The sequence below is a fragment of the Artemia franciscana genome, chromosome 19 (genome assembly GCF_032884065.1).
Source record: "Artemia franciscana chromosome 19, ASM3288406v1, whole genome shotgun sequence".
In the NCBI taxonomy this organism is placed as follows: Eukaryota; Metazoa; Arthropoda; class Branchiopoda; order Anostraca; family Artemiidae; genus Artemia; species Artemia franciscana.
In genome coordinates, this window is record NC_088881.1 from 13,589,166 (window position 1) to 13,611,305 (window position 22,140).

Here is a 22,140-nt window from a genome sequence, read left to right on the forward strand (position 1 = left end):
TTTTCATGACTCCATTCCTAAGAAGAATTACTCTTCAATCACGAACCGGTTTAGATACTTAAGCCTGTGACGTAACTCTTTAAATACATTAACAAGGTCAAGAAGCTTACATATCTGATATAAAAGAAATGGGAAACTACATACCTGAAGAGATTGGTAGCTCTGAGGGTAGAATATCTTATAAAGTTGATCCTTCTGTCGGTCAACCCAGGGACCGTAACGAAAGTTTGTGTCTTTCCCACACTGAAATTAAAAAAAAAATGTTTATCCATACATCTGAGATGAATGCTAAATCATTTAATGAAGCTTCATTAAACACTAGCGAATAACATATGTATTAATAAAAAACTTAAGAAATTACACAGAAACCGTGTAAAGAGTAAACCACGGGTCGCATTACAGTGAGAAACGACTGAGGTACACAGAAACTTCTCTGTTCACCACCAAAGTTTTCCTACATTTCAGAGAGAAAAAATTATCAAAGCAAGGAAATTAATAGCCATCCATTAGCCCTTGAACCTGGCTTTCATCCTTATTTCCAGAAATTCTCTGAACAAGAAGCTCTTTTAGTTCGAGACCCATATCATGTATCCTTGAGCTAAAAAATGCCACCTAACTTCATCAAGACAAGACCTAACTTAATGAGGGTTAGAAACATGAAGTTAGGTCTTGTCTTATAAAGACCCTTTATAACAGCCAAAAAAAAGGTTAAGCCTCCTACCACTTTCACACCGAAAAATTTGAACGACATAAAAATACTATCTAATTTCCATATAATAACAAAAGCAGACAAAAGTAATTCACTTTTTGTCATGGATACGACAGACTATGACAACAAAAATTTTTCACATTTAAGTGACACAACAACATATAAACAATAACTCATGATCCTACTGATCAGTTTGTTAATAATATTATAAATGAGTTAAAGCAGCTAAAACAGAATGGTAAAATCACCCCACAATTATGCAGTAAATTTTTTCCCCGTGGTAGTTTCTGTCCCAAACTCTACGGTTTACCAAAAATACATAAACGAGGTATTCCCTTAAGACCAATCGTAGCATATACTAAAGCCCCCGCTTCCAATATTGAAAAATGGCTTTGCACAGCTTTCAAACCTTTATTGTATTCCCAAAATTCCTATATTCGTAATTCGGCATATTTAGTTAAAAAACTTAGTAACACAAGTATTTCAGAAAACACAATAGTTAGTAGTTAAGACATTGTTTCCATGTATACGAATATAGATGTGGCTATTTCTGAGCAATTATTAAAAACAAAATAGAAGAAAATTATCATTTAATTGAGGTTTCAGCGACAGGAATTGATTTTTAAGTTTTAATGATTCTAGTTAAAATTTGTAATAAGTTTTCTATGTATTTTCAGTTTCGTGATTCTTTTTATCAGCAAAAAAATGGGTTACCCATAGGGGCACCTTTATCCGGGCTACTGGCAGACATTTATGTCGAGAATCTTGAAAATTGGGCATTAAATTCTTATTTTTTAAAATACGTCTATTGGGGTCGCTATATGGATGACGCGATTTCACTTTGGAATTATGGGGAAGCTGAACTTTGGGGCTTCTTAGATCATCTTAATACTTATGACCGAAATTCGCAGTTTACCCTAGAAGTTGAAATTGAAAATAAATTACCGTTTTTGACGTGTTAATTATTCGTAATACTGATAAACTGGATTTTACTATCTATCGAAAGCCAACGCAAAACAATAGATATCTTCATTTTAATTCAAATCACCCCCCACCAGTTAAAAGAGCAGTTGTAGCTTCTCTCATTGATTGTGCCCTGAACATTTGCTCCGATTCGTATATAAATGCAGAAATAAATTTTATGAGAGATATTCTTTTTGGTAATGGATACCCCATTCCTTGTGTCAATAAGATAATAAACCGTAGACTAAAAAGACATTCCTGTAAAATCGAAGATATGTCATAATGTGAGGCTACTGATAAGCCCTCAAATATTATCGATCTTCCGTATATCCCAAAAATCACAACAAAATTAAACAAGATCCAAGAGCTCATATGGCACTTGTGACGAGGTCGGAAGAGCCAAGAGCTTCTTCCCACCAAGTTTCATTACGATCTCTCCACTCCAAGCGTTTTCCAAGATTTCCGGTTTCCCCATCCAACTCCCCCCAATGTCACCGGATCTGGTCGGGATTTAAAATAAGAGCTCTGAGACACGAGGTCCTTCTAAATATTAAATTTCGTTATGATCCGATAACCCGTTCGTAAGTTAAAAATACCTCATTTTTCCTAATTTTTTCGAATATACCGTCCCTCTACCCCCCCCCCAGATGGTCAAATCGAAGAAGCAACTATTTCTAATTTAATCTGGTCGGGTCCCTGAGACGCCTGCCAACTTTCAACGATCGCTATATTGATCATGTATCTAGTTTCAGATCTTCTTTCGATCGCTATGTGTCACTTGGTAAATACCAAATGCCATAAAAATGTTTGCACAAAAAATAATCTGTATGTAGTTTTTACTAATAATTTTTAAAATCATTAATTTCTTAAATTCCGGTAAAGATAAAACCCCAGTTATTCGTCATAGAGGGGTCTATCTAATACCTTCCGACTGTGGAAATCACTATGTTGACAGGATATGTTGACAGGACCCATCAGAATCTAGAAAAACGACTACACCAGCATAAAAAAGACATTTTTTATTTTTTCTCTTGTTGTGCTGAAGATGGCCCTTGGGCATAGGGCCAAAATATCCACTGAATTGATTTCCACTGTCTTGAAAAGAATTTCCTTATTATTTCTACTTTGTGTTTGTTTGTTATGGAAAGGCGTGTGGTCTTCATCGCTATTTTTTTATAAACCTTGTAGTATGATCTGAATGCCGCAGTGTTCCTTCTTTATCCATAAATCGTCAGCTGATGATGACATGAAAGTTAAAGAAAGTGAATCCTCCAAAGAGTTAATATTAGTTTCTGTCGCGAAAAAGAGGGTCAATCTGAAAAAAGCAAGAAAAATTGTGAACGTTGACTCAGACTTCGACGAGAAGAGTTTCAGTGTCCACTTAGCTGCACCAGCTGTACCAGAACTAAGAAGATGAAGTTTGAGACAAAGATAAAAGTCGATAAACTTCATAATAAAAAACATACGCTTAGAAAGTCTGTCTGAAGACTTCAAGTCTTGATGATAGCTCTGACTTGGATGCTAATACTCATGTTGAGATAAAACTAACAAAAAGAAACATAGTTATGGGGGAGATTGCACTGTGCAAAGTGGTTGGAAAGAAGCGTGCAGCTTATTACATAGCCGAGACAGAAAACATGACAGAAAATAAAGATGCTGATGTAGACATCAAGTTCGAAGAGACGTTTCCTAAAATTGTTCTACCAGGAAGCAGAGATTTTATTACAACCGAAGAGAAAAGTATTGTGCTCATGAGCCAACTTAAGCCATTGGAGGGGGCAGATGATCGAGAAGATCCAATCCATTAGGGTTTGATGTTTATCTGTCGAGTTTCAGAATCCCTGAATAGGTTTTGGCATGGAGAAATTCACATACTAGCTAAGTGTTGAGTGGTGTATATACTTATTTCTCATACTTTATGTTTTCCCAATATATATATTTTTACAAATAAACTAGTTTTAATACTCGGTAGGATCAAAAAATCAGAACTTCTCGGTCGGAAGAAGACTTCATCAGAATAACTGACAATGTATCCCCAAGGCTAGGTGGCATTGGCCAATCGACTTATTTTAAAAAATAAAAAAAACTTGTGTCTAAACCTGGAAACCTAGATTTTTTCTTGGCAATCTCACAAGCTCGGCCTAGTCTATGTCCCAATATATGTGAAATTGCAGTCACTATACCAATTTACAAAACACTTGAAATGTAAAATGTATTCCTAGATTCCGAATTTGTTTACTTAAATCTTGTTAAATTAACAAATCGAATTTGTTTAATGTATTTGCGTGTACTGGCATTAACAAAGAAATATAAATGTGATATTAAGAGAAGAAAAAAAGTCCACCCCAGGACAATCAAATAGACAAACATTATTAAATATATCACTGAATTTTATAGGCTCCAATATTAAAAAAAAAATGTTAACTCTAAATTATTGGGCAGCAATACCTTTATATCCAAACCACAGATAGGAGGTCTGAGCTCTTCAGTTTCCCCATTGGCAAGCTCAACTAACTGTGGGCTCTCTTCAACCAGCCCAGCTTCGTCTAGACGGAAATATAGCTGCACACTATTTGATGAGAAAATGACAAAACCTTCTCCCATGAACCTTGGTGGCTCTTCCAAAATCCCTTGGTATGTTTCATTCCTTGCAAGTAATATCTAGAATATAAGTACAGCGCATAAATATGATTTGACTTCATTGGGCTAGATCGACCAACGTAATTCAAAAAACGTTAAGTGAAAAAAAAACATTTAACAGAAGAGTAGAGAAAGTTGAATAAAAACCATGAATTTAGAGCTTCACATTATAATCAGTTATTGTGGCAGCAAAACATTACATATCAGAGCACACACCTCCTCTCAAACGGGAAATACAGCCGTTTTGAAATACTCGAGGTTATTGAATATTTGGCATAATTTTCTAACGTAATAACGACTGTTCCCCTCTGTAGGCACAAAACAAGTGCACGCTGCCTCAGTTAATTAATGAAAGAGAAAAACAACTTTCAAACAGAAACATGAAAACACAAAAAGGAACTAATAACAATCCAACGTCATAAAGACGTAATGTCACATCTCATTTATCTGAAAAACGATAAGTGTTTCTCTATTTGTAGATAGTTATAACATCAATGCTAGAAAAAAAATTAAAAAATGCTTGAATTAAAAGTCTTATATAACTGTCATATTATAGAATGTCTTTTTTATGCTTCATTTTCACCTTAGGTAATAACTTTTTTACCGTTTTGGGATTTCACGCTAGTAATATTGGACAAAAAACAAGCTGATATTCGTTTTAAAAAAAAAGCTCCAGTTTTACCTAGGGTAACAACTTTTTTACCGTTTGGGGATTTCACGCTAGTAATATTGGATAAAAAAAAGGGTGATGTTCCTTTTAAAAAAGCTTCAGTTTTACCTTAGATAATAACTTTTTTATCCTTTTGGGATTTCACGCTAGTATAACTGGATAAAAAAGCTGATATTCGTTTTAAGAAAAAGCTTCAGTTTTACCTTGGGTAATAACTTTTTTACCGTTATGGGATTTCACGCAAGTAATATTGGATAAAAAAAAATGTGATGTTCGTTTTAAAAATAAGCTTAACTGAAAAGAACCACAACTAAGATCATCGGTTTTCCCAAGAGGACATTTCGGACCACTCTTTGAGATATTTTCCAACACTGAAAGATCTTGAGTGCACAGATGCAATAGCCTATATAATTTAGGCCTATATATGAAATACATACACTAAAGTTTTCAGCATCACATGATATCGCATGCATGAATGGATCAACTGGTGTAACTGCAGGTTTGGTTGTATATACGACATGACCTTCTTCCATGGACAAAACTAAACTGGTTGGTGACAATCGATTTCCGAAGACAACACGGGCCTGAAAAATATTTTACTTAAGAAAACAAGTCGCAAAATACTCTTTTTTTCAGCTATACAAATTAAATACTAGGTTAAATCCATTGATTATAGATGCAATTTTATGCTATAAATCCTATAACCCACAGTTTACAATTTCTCAGTCTCAAGCAAACACTTTGCGCAGAAGATACTGCCTTTTATGCACAGTCTTCTCATTATTATATTTTAAAAGCCTTTTTCAATTTTTATTGTTAATTTATCTGAATATTCCAGCAGAGCATTTACTTCTTAACCTCGAAAGCATGAGAAATAGCTAAAATTGAGAGCACTATAAGCAAAAGATACGAATTCCCAGTAATGCCCCCTTGATAAGTTGAGAATCAGTTTGACGGTCTGACATAAATAAGAAGCTAAATGTGCAACTTCATTAAGCTTTGAGTTTAGTTCAGAACCCAAGCATTTTTTTACTCCTTTTATCCTTTTGTTGGTTAAGGTTAGGTAACTGTTTAATTGTTTTTCCCACTGCACTTCAAAAGCTCTTATAAGGCCTGTAGCGTTTTACACATCACTAATTATAATGAAATATTTATTCACCCTGACTAGTCATGTGATTTTAGCGAATAGTTAAGCGATTTTTTATTGGGCCAGAAACAACCCTGCTCCTTTGTCGTTTGGCTGATCCTATGATCATACCTCCAATTCAGCTTTACTGCCTTCAATTTACACGGAGTAACATAACGAGTAGAGTCTTAACTAATAGTAATGACAACAACTCATCTGAGCTTAAGAGGGTTTTTAGCTATGATACTTCCATTGTTATACATTTATTTTCATCCAACACTTACAAAAGGCTTAAGACTGTTGTTCAACGTTTCAAGATTTCTTTCCGTAATTTCAAAATAATGCTGACGACTAGAATGGTCCCTTAAAAACATTTGAATAATTGAAAACCTCTAAAAAAATTTTAAAAACTTCTTTTTTCAAGTTATTCGCGATAATCCCCATGTGTCTTATAATCAACGCCTTTTCTCTTTCATCGTTCTGGAACACACGATGAATCGTAAGAGCCGAATTGTAACGAAGAATCGTCGTCGTCAAAAAAGACACAATCAGAACGCTATAGATTGATCAACAAGGCAATCACCAAGATGTGTCCGACAAATTGCCAACTTATGCCCATCTACAATAGGAATTCGTCAAAGACAACTTTTTGCATTTTGCTGAGGGCTAGTATTCAAACGGTGGCTTTTTTAGGGATCATCCCCGGAATATACAAAAGCACCTCACAGAAAAAAAATCTTTTATAGCGTAGTTCCAAAGAACCGATAATGTTTCACGATATTGGGAACAAACATATTTTCTAAGTGAAGTCGCCATAAAGTGACATAGGCTTCTCAGGCGAGACCTTGATCAAATGACCGCACCAAAATTGGAGGATTGGCATTGGCTTTGATTTTGGACCCACTAACGTTGTAAAAAGTGGAGTAACAAAAAAAAGTGATCTACTTACAAAAAGTGCTGAAAATGAAGGGCTATTCAGATGGTTGTTGCGATTAGTAATGGATTGCACAAACAGAAAGTTGTGGGAGCATTCTGAATAATCCTTCAAAAGTGCAAAACATAAATTTCCTCTAATGCAGAATGATATCGTCGATAATGTAGGCTATGTCATTCGGGATGCAATTTTGAATAGAGCAGAAAATTGCAGTGTTTTTTTTCATATTGGTTGATGAGATGGGTCATGTAACTTCAAACAACAGCTCATTCTTGATGTCTGTTTCTATGACGATCATCAAAAAGAGCAACAGTTTTCTTTGTTTTCTGACACTGGGAATGACTTGACTGGCGTAGGTCATGCAAAGTAAATTATTAAACTCAGTTTAGAGTTTGGAGTAGACATGAGCAAGTTACTTGGCACTGGCTTTGATGGATGTAGTGACCATGTCCAGATTGTAAAAGTGTGCTCAAGCAGAGATTCAAAAGCAATATTCACTTTGCCATTTACACGCATTGTGCTACGAACTTTTTAAGCCCTGCCCTGGTGATGACCTCCAAACTAAACTTAATTGAAATGCTATATGGTTACTTACAAGAGGTCGTTGTTTTTTACCTTTTCCCCCAAATGAACTGAGTCATTAGCTTCTGCTCTGAAACATACAAAAAAAGCAAAAGCTCCTTTGCTTTTGTGACATATGGTGAGTTGAAAGATATTACAATACTGTTACTTTTTTTAGCTTTTCCCTGCTGTTGTTTGATTACTGGAGAGCTTTGTAGACACCCACTCCGATTCAAGTCTAATGGCGAAAACCAATCCTTAGTAGCAGTCATTATCTAGTTCAGCTTCATTTTTAATTGTATTCTTTTTTTAAAAAGTGGGCTCAATTCTGCTTTCAACTTCTATTCCTTTCTAGAAGGAAAATTTACATCTACTTACCTACTCTAAACATATCGATCTATGCAAGTCTGTATCAAATGAGCTAGTGAAAGCGGATTTTCCTTCTTTTTAATAAAATGCAGTTCAGACAGCTGAAAGTATTGGGACACCTGCCTCAATACCAAGACACCAACGTTGATGATTCTTCTCTTCAGAAACTTCTCTTTTTTGCAAAAATTTGTCTTTTCCCCACACCCGGAGCAGCTATGTGAAGAAATCGATAGAAGATTTCTTCACCACCCAGATAAAGCATTTCAAATCCAACTTCTGTTCCCTCATTTGAATGTTCCTGCTGTATTAGCCGCGGTTGTAATAAACCTGCAAAACTATAAGCAGTTCTGTTTCTCAGATACTAGCCTACTTGTTGAGCTAACTCTTTGGCAAGCCAAATGAAGGTCTATAAGCGTCGGCAGGTGATTCCACGCCTTGGAATTTTTGGCATCTTAATTTAGATTGTGTCCACATTTGCTGGCAGACTAGACGGTTTTGTCGGTATATTCTTTATACCCCCTCCCATACTCAGAACCCTAGCTTCGCCCCTTGCATTGACAGTTGTTTTCTGCAAGTGAATAAACTCAATACCTCTTTCAAAACTTTCCCACGATACACCCCACTCTTCCTCGCTCGCCACCAAAGCAGAATCAAAAACACAACAACTGATCTAATTATCTAAGCAGGACACACAGGCAATAACGCTAAGGCAACCTTTTAGAAGAAAGCTTGACTAATTCTTATTTTCAAAGGCTTAAACCTATAGCAAATCATTTCATTAATTTAAAATACAGTTACAAAATAATTAAGAAGAAGGATTAAGGCAAAAAAGACTAAAAAAATTGATAAGTATTAAATCATTTATTTACAAGGGAATATGATGAAGTCAATTATAAACTCATATAACAAGATTTTCCATATAAGGCATGTAACCATATAATGAACAATTTTAAAAACTATTGCCGCCAGACGACCAAATCTACTTTTAGGGCTTGTTTCAACTGTTTGTTCTATGCTCCTGTATGGTGCAAGTATAAAGAAAAAACTTACAGAGAATAGATGTGCTTTAATAGTAGGAAACAGTGCTCGCCACATCTTTGTGACATAAAATGGCTCATATCTTGAATCCAAGTCTCTTCTTTCATTTAACAGTCGCTCACTGCCCCCTCCCTTATTTCTTCTATCCGTTGCTGCCTTTGCAAATATAACTGGTTCTATTTCAAAATATTCTTCTAATTCTGCATACAAATATGATCGATTGTAGACATGTACTTCCAGTCCATATAAATAAAGTGCAATTCTACTGAGGAAAGTATGGTGACCTAAAGGATTAAACAGTGTTAGTTGACACTTCCATGTTTATTATTACACTATTTTATCATTACTACACATAATTTAAATACGAAAACAATTTTTGACAATTTCGAAAAAACCTAGGACCTAATTACATGACACCAAAATAAAATACAAAAGTACATTACTTAGTATTAACAATGACTATAGTATTAACAATGACTATAGTATTTCCGCATAGACAGCTAAGTGTCCCTCTTGTTCTTCCTCGCACTAGCAGGTAACTAATAAATCGTACGAGAGACAGCTGGGACAGCTAAGGGCTAGTTTCTTAGAAATATCTGCAGGAATAGGCCAACCTAGTTTTTTTTCCTGTCCGATTGGTACTTTTTTAGGTTAGCTTTTAAGAGACAGGATGGTTGTTTCTGCATATAAAATGCTTTCCAAAAATGCAGATTAAAGGAGTTTAATACTAAAATTATTGCCCCAATAGCCCTACTACTTTTTGTAATTTTGATGCAAGATTCCTTTTCCAACTCTACATTACAATAAAAATTTCTTATTTAATCACATTTAGCAAATTTTTATGCATAGGATTTTGTATGCTTTCCAATTACTACAACCCCCACCCTCCCCCAAATGCTCGGACAAACTTAAAAGTTTACTGATTGTGTTGTATTGCATTTTTATCATTTGTTTTACGTGTGCTCTTTCTCTGAAAAATCAAATTGTTGTGGGGAGAAATTGGTAGACAACTTGAAGCACAATACTAAAAAATTGATATTTAATACAGGGAGAACAGTTTCTATGCTGTGAACATTGATAGAGTTCCCATGACATTTCTTGCAAATACAGTAAGGAGAGAGGCTAGCATAGTTGGCAGTGCTGAGTTTTTGTTTCTGAGCTTCTGTTTTTTCCATCCCCATTACGATCAATACAATTTTAAAAATTGTGAAAACTTTGAAAGATGTTTAAATTTTCAAAACCTAAATATTTGAAATGTGCAAAATTGGGTTTGGATTTTGGGTTTGTATAAAACAATTTTTATTTCGAGCAGCGTACTAGTTCCCTGGCTAATAATATAGTCTGTCTTTTGATTAGATTTGTGCTAATAGAACTAATTGATATTCTTCCATAATGAAAGGGAATGTTTTCTGAGTATCTTTTCATTGAATTAAATTCATTTATTTCATTTACAACAATTTAATCCTACTCTCCCTCCAATGAGATCTGAAAGTTTCAAGTCCATCTCCCATGTCATTCCAGGGATATTTTTCAGATACGCTATTTAGGTGACCTGGATACCCACAGCGTTATCGATTTACCTCTTCCCCCTCCCAAATAAGATCCACTTGATCCCTTTCCCCACCTCAAAACTACCTGAAAATTTTAGCTTGATCCACAAGCCATTTCTACGATATTGCTGATAATTTGAAAAATCAAGCTTGACATGCACCGGTATGCGTGTCATTTTCAAAATTTTCTTTTGAGAAATCCTAGGAATAGCAAAAAATTTTGAGAAATCCTAGGAATAGCAAAAAATTACCAACCACTACTAGCTGAATGGACAACCAAAACCCAACATGGTCGTTTTTTCTGCTAAAACCTGTCTATGAACAGTTCTTATTAGACCTTTCAAAGTTTCAGAGCAAATTGCTTATCTCAAGACTTTGATCGATTATCATTGGGATTACGAAGGGGGACAGAAAAGGGCAAGTGGGAGGCAGGTTGCACTCCAATCACTTTTGAACTTAAAAAGATCACTAGAACGTCCAATATTCAATTTAATGAGCACCTCCCACAGGGCGAGATTGAAAGCTTTGACGCTTCTAGGCCCAAGCGTTTTTGCCTCTTCGTTTTTTCAAAATTTTCGAGAAAATCACCAAAAATTCGGGGATAGTGAGAGCTCTGAATAAAACGCAACTGATGAGCCAAAAGCAATGAAATAGAGATGTGATATCGATGTGATAGATGTGATAACTGACATCCTTGGGAGGCATCTGACTGTTTACAAGTGGCCACGGAATACTTGTGTTGTTTTAAAATCAATTTTACGCGAATAAGCAGCGCAGCGGCGGACTCCACCTGAGCGTATGAAATAATCATATTTCATTCATGATTATTATTACATAGCCGTGCATTTAGGAGTGATATAATTTAAATATTTTTCGATGATAGCCTATATATTAACACTAAAAGCTTTTAGACCATGGTTAATACAAAGATACATAAAACTATACAAATCATAAATAAATATATACCTTTAGATCCAGATTAAATTATAAACAAATTACAGGAAAAGATCCCTATGTATCATACCTGTGCCCATAAACTTGCCTAACTTCTTAATCTCAATAGACCTTCGCTTAATATCATATCCACCCATTCCTCCCTTGTAGACTATTCCATACCGGAAAAATTTCTTCCCTCATACCATTGAGTTCTTCACAAAAATCCCAAAGCCCAAAATTCTTCACAGACAGCATCTGACGATCTTATTTTATGTGGCCATTTTTTTCTTTATTTTTCGTATATTTTATACATGATTATATTGCATAACCGAGCATTTACATTGGAGTGGAGCAGGGATAAAATCTGTTTACATATTAAACAGTTCCTGGTAACGAACTGTTTGTTCGTTACCACGGCCCAAGTAACTCTAAAATAAGGAAGAAAACTCTATAATGTGTTTCAGTAACCGAAACTCTAAAATAAGGAATTATTATGACAATTAATAAAGCAAAAGAATTTGATTTTTTATGCTGATTCCAGATATGTAAAATTTATTAAGTTTAATGTTACAAATCAAAAGCAACGAGCTTGAAAAAAAATTTCTGATTTTCGAAAAAGGGAGGAAATAACACCAAACAGTTAAGCGATCTTAATGAAAATCACAGCACCAGACAACATATCAGAGATCCCTATTTAAGAAGTTTAAAGCTCTTGTCTTGAAAAATACGGACCTTTCTTTTTTTGCAATAATATTAACCACAGATGTATATTATCTTTTTCTTTTTCAGGGGTGATCAAAGTGGCAAATCCGTCTGAAAAGTCACTTAGTCCATACAAAATCAATGGTTAATAGGGACAATTACCTTAATGCTTAATTTAACCAAGTTGATTCAGTTGATTTTTCATGAAATTGTGCGTAGTGATGCATAATTGCAATAAGGACCTTTTTTTCTTTTTTTTTTTGTAAGAAGATTAACCACAGATGCATATTAACTTTTTCTTTTTCAGGGGTGATCAAAGTGGCAAATCCGTTCTGAAAAGTCACACAGTCCATATAAAATCAATGGTTAATAGGGACATTTACCTTAATGCTTAATTTAACCAAGTTGATTCGGTTGATTTTTCATGAAATTGTGCGTAGTAATACATAATTGCATTCAGCTATAGTGAAGTAAAACGAAGATTCAATGTATAGGCGGGTGGGGGGGGTCGGATGCCTAAAAGTGCAAATTTAGATACCCAAAATGTCTAACTCTCCATGAGTCTTCAGATAAATATAGAAAGCAGTTGGGGTAGGGGTAGGAATTAATCTACCATTTTGTTTCATTTATAATAAGCCTGAATGAGGGTGATGCGGAATGACAATTACTTGCTGCAGGAAAATATCTTTGACAATCATTTTGGATCATCATTTAAATAAACTGATTTGCTTCATTCTCATAAAGAAAATTATACACAGCGATGTGTAAGTGCATTTGCGATGGTGTGACATTATGCAGCTGGAGAGAGAAGGAGGGTTGAATGACGTCTCAAAAAATGCGCTTTAATACCAAAACCTTCCACCTCTCATTGAGCTTTCATATCAACATGAGGCAAGTTTTGGGGAGGGGGGAAAGGAATTGATATCTAATCCCTCTTAATTCCCGGAAAAGGTTTGGTCCAAGCCTTTATTATTGGTGCTAGCGGGGGGGGGGTTTATTACCCTCTCATGGCAACAACATTTTTCTATGTAGCATAAATTATAACATTCACATATCCAGCGGCGCAGAGGTGGAAAAGGTCAGGCAGGGCATTATGAACCTCGCCATGATTTTTTTGCGGGGGGGGGGGGGGCAAGTGGTACCACGAGCATTGTTTTCAACGATTGAAAATAGTAATAGTTTCTCTTTTTCTATTTATACAATGTTTCAATGTATTTAAATACATGCATTCACTGTATTTCAACATCAGAAAACCCTACTTTAGAGGTCGCGATGGCTTCAGCCACAAAGGAGATAAAAAGTAAATCAGAATTTCCCTCCATATGAACAATAATACCCCTTTCCATCCACCCGAGATTGTGTAGTAAAATATTATTAAGGATTTATTCAGCAAAACTACTGTTCGTCGAAAATACTGACTGAATATTCCTATTATGTCCAAAATTTTAATTATAGTCCAACATTTTAATTCTTAAGCAGAATAACTGAAAAAGTAGAACAGTGCCAATCAATTTACAATTATTGATATATACATTTTAACAGCAAAAAATTGAGAGTCATGTTTATGGGACCGGTAGCCCACGTTGTATCTTGGCTAGACCTGGGCAGAATCTAAAAACGACCAGAAAATAAATGAAAAAAAAAATTCAGCTAAAAATAAGAAGCAACATTGAAACTTAAAACAAACAGAAATTATTCTATATATGAGGGGACTGCCTCCTCCTCAATCCCTCGCTCTTTACGCCAAAGTTTGACTTGTTGACCCAATTCTTCAAGAACAACTGTTGACACACAAGGGCTATTGAATTTGAATAAGAAAATTTTTAAAGTTTAAAAACTTCAGTGTAACATACAAGGGATTGAAGAGGGTAAATCCCTCCATATACAGAATAGTTTCTGTCCATTTTTAGTTTCAATGTTGCTCCTTACTTTCAGATGAAAAAATACATTTTATTTAATCGTACAAGACATTAAACCTATTATAATCTTGAGAGCTAAGTTTGAGAGCTGCCGGACCTGAGAACAAAATTAGTTTTCTTGTTTTGTTTTTTTTATAATAACTGTGGTTAAAAAAGGAGCTAACCAAGAACAGTTTCCTGAAGTCATACGTAAAACGGTTATAAATCTGCTATAAAAGGGGAAGCGGAAAGTTTTGCCTTGAGATTCATACGAAAAAGCCAGTCCCTGAGAACTAGAAAAGCAATACCCTAAGAAACCTATATTGGGTTTTTCATAATTATAGACCCTCCGTTCGCCTACAAAGATCAAACGAAACGATGTTTGAATTGAGGCAATGTTTTGGAATTCTTTATGAAAAAGTTTTGTAAAACTCTTTAAAAAACTGGGACAAAGCTCCGCAATTTCGTTTTTGTCCTTGCTTTTCTTGTCTCTTCAAATGTTTCCTAATACTTCCCCCGATTTTAGGCACTGCATGCCTAGAGTTATCATTACAGGACAACTCTTCTGAGAATATCAGTTTGAGCTTTTCAGTGACTTTGCATTACATAGTTAGACAAGTCAGTGATACACCCTTTTTAAATCATAAATGAATCATAGTAAAAAGAAAATCAGACCTTCAGAGGCCCCTTCAGGCACAAATGGTCGCCACCACTTGAATATTGTAAAGCCATCTTGAACACGAATACTAAAGTCTTCAGTTACATAGACTAAGTTCTTAAACATCAATTTGCCAGCCAGGAAATTCCATGATATTGAATCTAAAACACACGGAAAAGAAATTCAAAAAAATAAAGCATTCACTGATAGTAACATAATTAGATTAGATTTGGAACTACTTGCTTCAAAAATGTAGGTTGCATATAACATCTGATGTAAAACGTTTAATAATCTGGGAGGAAAGAAGCTTTCGAATCTTGGTTCCTGTACCTTTTTGCAGCCTTCTTGATGCATTTTTTGACTGATATTTTACAGTTTTTATCCTAATTATCTTACGCAGCTCAAACTATTTTTGAGCGACTGGTAGATTGTTGTCTCACGCATAGTATGATTGTTAGAGGAACGTGGTTCCCCACAAACATACACATGTGTATACTCAGAAATTTGCTTAAGGAATAACACGTAAACAGATTGACCATGTTCTTATTAATCGAAGTAGATAACAGGTCCTTCCGTGGACCCGTTGTCCGTGACGACTTTCCGTGGCGCTGACTGTTACACGGACCATTTGCTTGTTGTAGCCGATTGTAAACTGAAACTGAAGATTAAAACTAGGCCTTAGAATATGGCGAAAATGTTTTCTATGCACAAGTTAACTGAAAAAGTGCTGAGGCATAGGTGTATGCCCTGAATTTATAAATTTTCAAAATACCTAAAAGTATGAGGATAGAGATAAAATATGTGTTGTAGACCAAAACAAAAGGGAATGACAGCAAATAGAGTCCAGCATGCAACACAGCTGATTTTGAAGGATGTGTGAGCTTTTTGATAGCATTTCTGAAGTTATATCACACTATTATGACAGCAGGACACAATATATTATCTAACAAACAAGCTGATATTAAAGAAAAAAAATTTTCCCACAAAAAAGAATGGGACAAAATAAAAAAAAAAGTAAATTGATCACTATTGTTTTGGTTTTCAGTAGGTTTTGTAACACAATTTGTAGTTCTGTTTGTTTGCCATGAATATTAATTATGAACTACTTTAAACAGATGTGCCTATCATGGTCGCGAAGATACAGATCAAGTGAAGAGCAGTCAAACGAAAGTCGGAGAAGGTGCCTGTCAAACCGTTTGACGTAGAAAAACTAAAAGATCGGTCCATTCTCCGGTAGTTCCGCTGGTCACTGAAGAACCGTTTCCAAACCCTAGAAAATAAAGACCTTACGCCTCGGTCTCCCAAAGAAGCTTGGGCGGTCGTCAAAGGAACATACCAAGAGGCCGGGAAAAGAAATCTCGGCTTTAAGCACAAAGCAAAAGAAACCTAGATCTCGAACTAGACTTCGAAGCTGATTGATGAAAGTAGAACAGCAAAATACCTACAGCTAACATCCCCCACTCCTAAAGCCCTCATCGCAAAAGGAAACCTCTATAGACAGATTGATAAACAGGGGAAGAGAAGTTCAAGACAGGAAAGGCGGCACTTCCTCAAAAATAAAGCCATTTTAACCGAGGAAGCAGCAAGAAAAGTTGACTCTAGAGCCTTGGACATATCACAAATGAAATCATGGGAAAGCCGCGTCGTCGACAACTTCGAGACAATACTCATCAGACCATGCCCCGTTGACCAAGAACAATTACCTGACACCCCATTTTTTAACTTAAACTGGCCTTGGACTCAATCTGCAGAGAAAGTCTGAGATATTCTAAGATTCCACGGACTACCAAAAAAGATAATGAAGGTGATTACTGCTTATTACGCTGACACCAAATGTTGCATCAAGAGTTGACCAAAGAGTATATTCTTCAAAATCATGTCTGTTGTCAGAAGGATGCGTTCTGTCCCTTATTTTGTTTGTGATTGTTATAGATTACGTCCTTAGACACACAACAGAATATGATGTAAAACTGACCACCCACCAACTTTTCGATTTGGATTTTGCTGACAACATAGCACTGCTGGAAGAATCCAAACAAAAGTTACAAGAGGTGTTTAACATCATAGCAGAGAAATCAAAACGTTTAGTGGTTACTGTCAATGTCGAAAAGACAAAGAGCACATCCAAAACGAACTCCCAGCTTATCCTGACATACAACGAGAGACCAGCAGAACAGGTCTCCGAGTTTAAAGACCCTGAGAGCTTGAGGACTGGCCAGCCGCTTGTCAGGGATATTCTTTGGGGAAAAAAATGCTGGTCCTATCTTGGACACATGCTGCAGATGGATGAAAGCCGTCTTCCTAGCATAGCACACAGCTGGAAACCAGACGATAGGCATAGAAGAGGTCTTCCAAATAATCAGTGGCACGGAACGCTACACCGGAATGGGAAGATGGCTGAAAACTCACTGACACCTGAATGGGAGGATACCATAACAGCATCAGCCACGCGCGATGAATGAAAACGCTTTGTTGATGCCCTATTCGCCACAGATGGCAGAGAAGGAACTAAGGTCTAAGGTAATAGATAAGTGTGGGACTATCCCTATCCTCCCCCTCTCTTGCACTCTGTCATATGTACTTTATTAAAAATGATGTGTATTTTGAACAGTTTGGTACTTCTGTCAAAACATCAGCAACTCAAAAGAAATAAAAAGAAAGATCCAAGTAACAGTCAAGACTAAATGGAAAACAAACACGCATCTTAAAATATATTACATTTGTGGCCAAAAATCTAATCTTACTATTTTGAAAGGACAATTCAGTCAAAACTTTTCTGTTTCATTCAAGCACAAAAATAAATGATGCCTTATATGACTTTTAAAATGAGCATTTTAGCATTTCAAGCCCCTTCTATCAAACTGGAAAAGCAAAGCATTGTGGAGGTTTTTGAAAGTCCTTTTCTTAAACAACTCTCATCACTTTATACTCAAGTGAAACCTGGTCAAAAAAAACTGATTATTAAGAAAGAATATCCCTGATTGAAACTAAATGCCTCCACCGTACAACCGGGATAGCATACGCTGACTGGGTATTGAAGAAAGATCTACGTTACTCCGGTACAGTTACAGACCAGATCAAAAGTCAACAGCCCTGCCGGCTTGGTCGCATTTAACATATGTCAGCCAACCAGCTAACAAAAATCCCCTTCAAAGGACAGGTACACAGCACGCAACACCAAGGCCGACCTTGCAAGAATCGGGTTGATAATTTTCAAACCTATAACCTTCACCAGCTACTCTTTCTTTTTCCGGACCGATTGGAATGTCGCCACCACATCTATCGAATTTCCAGAAGAGAAGGAGCCCCAATACAGCCACAAAGGCAAATGGGACTTAGGTCAAGTAGTATGTCATTTGTAATTTCTGAAGCAATCTGATTAGTTTGTGGATTCAAAACGTTGAGCTGACAAATCAATATATGTATAAAAATCTATTTTCTATATATTCGAAAGGAATATATTTAGAATAAAGAAAGCATAAATGAAAGCTCACAATAGGTTACGTCATTCTAACGAAACTAAACCGATGATTTAAAATAAAATCGTATTAATTCCTGAAAGTTTTAGCTCTTTTTTTTACGTTATAAATATACAAGAGAACCTGTTTGAAACGCATTGTATTCTCAGCACGAATGACGCTCGTGCTTTTATTGAGTAACAGTCCAAGTCTTATTTCTAGAAATTACTAAGTTTGACTTCACTGACAATTTCAGTTTTCGTTTAAATCAGGTTGATTATTGGTTTCACTTATTTATTCAGACTAATACATATTACTTTTACCTTGAGTTGACTTCAACTTCTGTTAGCGATAGATTTTATTTATTCATTCATAAATTCTTTTCAAGTCATGTCCATGTGCTGACTTAGTCTGTCACAAACTAATTATCATTTTTTATGATTTGCATGCGTTTTAGGTTTGACTTGATTGTTATATTTTTATCTTTGTTCATTGTAAGTGTCAATAATTCCTCTACAAAAACATCTGCAATATTTTCTAGATAGTTTCATTTTAAACTTGACTTAAAAAAAAAAAAAAAAAAAAACACTTATGTAGCTGAAAAAAATAACATGACCCATGTAGCTGAGTCTAGCCGTCCGAAATACAAACAGCACTTGAAAATTGCTAATTTCCTGAAAGCCATTTTATTTCATTTATAGAATGGTGGACAATAGTGTCCAATTTGATTAAATATGAGGTAGACAAAGAGTTCCGATTAGCACTACCAAGGGGCTTCAATTGAGACCAGAAGTATACAGTGCAAGGGGTAAACTCAATGAACAGTACAATTTAGTGAGTACATGCTTACAGTAGCTGTAGGCTATCTATTCATGTAAAAAGGAAGTTTTTATCATTAGAAATTTGTCTTGTATTAGTCAAAATCCTCAAAATGTGCGGTTTCACCTATCTCTCCCCTACTTTATCACAGCAAGCTAGGCATATCTGCCGCAGAAACCTGCTATGGCGTGTTCTACTGAAGGTCCAAAAGTACTATGGATGTATGGATCATAGACAAGGCTGAGGTAATTTGGCAAATTAGACTGTGTAATTGCTTAAATTTTAACTGTAATAGATAAATAAGATGTGGCTTTAACGCAGGCATTACAAACAATAAACTCAGTCTTTGTGGCGTTAATAACAAGTCCTATAAGTTAGCAAGTTATGGTTTGCCAATAAGGTATAAACGATTGAACTACTAAGCAGGACATAATCAGCATAACCATGGCATAAGTCAGTATACAATCTAGCCTTAATTTTCCTTATTAGAATGTTAAACATAACAGTCTACTCAAACGATTCTTTTCAAACCTAATATAACTACAGCTATTCTAATATAAAAATTCTTTTATGAGACTATTGAACTCAGTGCTGCTAATCCACACTACATATATACGTAGGATTACCTAAATTCTCAATTTTGCTGTAGATAGATGTTTGCTAATGAGCAAACATACAATTTAGGGCCTTATAAAAATTAGACTGTCTATAATACAGAACACACTCAAATATCAATTCAGCCAGAACAAGACCTTCCAGTCCTTTAATTAAGATACTAAAAATAGTCAAAGGGTTACTAAAAAATGAATATTATTACTTTTAAATGTATAACTTAATTTTTTATTCTGCCAGAAGGAAATAAACTAGGTAGTCAACCTCTATCAATGCATATTAGAAATAAAATTGTCAGATGCTCAATCTGAGATGCAGTTGCTTTTGGAAGGTGGTGGTGTCCACCAACTAAGAGTTTTATAATACTTCAAAAGCCAAATTACATGCACAATGTTACTTTTTGAACAATAAGTATTTTTAGACAGAAGAGTGTCATGTCTGACTTTTAACAGAGTGTCTGGATTCTAGATTCGAATCATGGAAGACAAACATAGCAGAATGATGGTGAAACTGTTACTCTTTGGGAATACCACCATTCACTTCAGTACAACCGTTCTGAACGTTTCTATACTTTCTCTGTATCAAAAAAGACAGCAATTTGTCTTCCTAAAGGCTAAGACAGGACATTAGAACTTGGTCTATCAAATACAACATGACACCATATTTTTTAATGTCTTCAGCTGGGATCATTGCCCCCAACCAAACACATGGGTACCTCTTTTTCCTTTAACAACCATGAAAAGGGGCTAACTCCCTACATTTCATTGCTTTCTTGAGGTCACAACAATCTTGGGGATTTAAATAACATGAAAATTATGATTTGGGAAATTACAAGATTAAAAAGAACTACATATTAACATTTTGACTGACGAATTCAGATGTTTTAAACTGGACTTGTTATTAGTTTAAGAACTTGTCTCCCAGAAATAAAAAGAAAGTGTGTTCCTGTATAACTGAGTGAAAAAGATGGTGGTGACTCGCATTGGCTTTGAGACAGGAGTTCAGGTAGAAATTTCTATTTTAGTTAGAGGATTTTAATGCTCAGCTTGATAGAATGATAGATTGTATCCTAGCCTATGTAAATTTGGTGTGGAAAAGGGAAATAGCAATAATAATAAAATTTATTACCCACAAACATATAAAATTGTAAAGAGTGGAGTACAGAGAAAAAATTAATAAACAAAGGAAAACTGCAAGCAATTTTCTATGTGATAAAGTCTATTTATAACAAACAAGGTACTTAATTGTAAAATGACCTATAAGGTAACATGGTGGTCACATGTTGTTAAAACAGCCAACTTTATTGACTATATCATTATATATCAGAGACTGAGAGGATCAATACAAGCAATAAGATGTAGAAGTTCTGTTGTATATATTAAAAGTAAAGGTCACCATCTTATAGTGTCTAGGGTCAATCTGAAGCTGAAATTTAGGACAGGTAAGGTACCTTCAGGGAAGTTATGGCGTCAGTAGCCTCCATGGTGAGAATTTGAGAGGCACTGTCCAGGATTATCCAAATTGCAAACAGAGTTTGTAATTTGAAAATCCAAAGGATTGATAGAATAATTTTTGAAAAACAGTTTGAAGTAGCAGAAAGTGTCTTAGAGAGGAAAGTTCAAAATGCAGCTTGGAATTTTAGCAAAAACGCTTTAAGCTTGGTAGAAAAAAGAAGGGGATTGTAAAATATGTTTATGAATGATATCATATGATAATAAAAGGAAACTAAAATTGTGTTTTTATTATGGCTTTGTGAGTATTCACCCATGCTTTTGAACTTTTGTGGAAGCTACCATCTCCATTGGTGCTTTTTCTCCAGGGAAAGTAAAATGCAGGGAACAAAAATGTATTTTCACTGACCAGAAGTTGCCTGAAAAAGCCATAACAAAGATATAGCCTAAGAGAAGTATAGAAGGCACTACAGTATGAACAAGGGAAATGGGAAATGGAGGCCATGAATGAAACTCCTGAGAATCTGGACAATGAAGCCAGGAAGCATAATAGTAAAATATTATGTTGACATATTAAGAAATTGAAAGGATGTAGTCAATCTGGGCTTGTCCTAGTTAAAGATAGGAAGAGAGCCTCAATTAATGATGAAGAAAGCATTAAAGAGAGATACTCAGAAAATTTTGAAAATGTACTGAACCATGATAAAGTTGTAAGAAAGCAGTAGAGCCCTCGCTAAGTGTGTGTGTGAAGAAACAGTGTAGAAAAGAACAAGAATAATTGGCAATTAGGAAGTGAATGAAGATTTACTTTGTGAAGAAAAGTTAGGGAAAGTGCTAAAATAAATAGAAAATACAAAGGACTGAAGTGTTGACTGTGTGGTAAAAGCATTTTTGAAATATGGTGATTTTGTACAGCTAGAGATAAATTAATGAAGAATATGAATACGATTTTTGAAAAGAGTAAAGTCCCTCATGATTTTAGGAAAATTTTGATAAAACTTTTTTATTAAAAGAGGTAATAAAAGAATATCATAATAATAGAGGCA

At 35.2% G+C, this 22,140-nt stretch overlaps 1 protein-coding gene across 3 annotated transcripts in view; it reads right to left on the reverse strand.

Annotated features, from left to right (window-relative positions):
* The window catches only part of LOC136039305 (bridge-like lipid transfer protein family member 1), a 279,590-nt gene that overhangs the window by 250,510 nt on the left and 6,940 nt on the right, over positions 1-22,140 (reverse strand). For all 3 annotated transcript variants that reach the window (XM_065722912.1, XM_065722913.1, XM_065722911.1), the window contains exons 2-6: positions 14,772-14,915; positions 9,023-9,294; positions 5,420-5,566; positions 4,121-4,333; positions 145-243 (exon numbers count right to left, since the gene is read on the reverse strand). In XM_065722912.1, the coding sequence (XP_065578984.1) occupies positions 145-243; positions 4,121-4,333; positions 5,420-5,566; positions 9,023-9,294; positions 14,772-14,915 (875 nt within the window). The remainder of the gene's footprint in view (positions 1-144; positions 244-4,120; positions 4,334-5,419; positions 5,567-9,022; positions 9,295-14,771; positions 14,916-22,140) is intronic.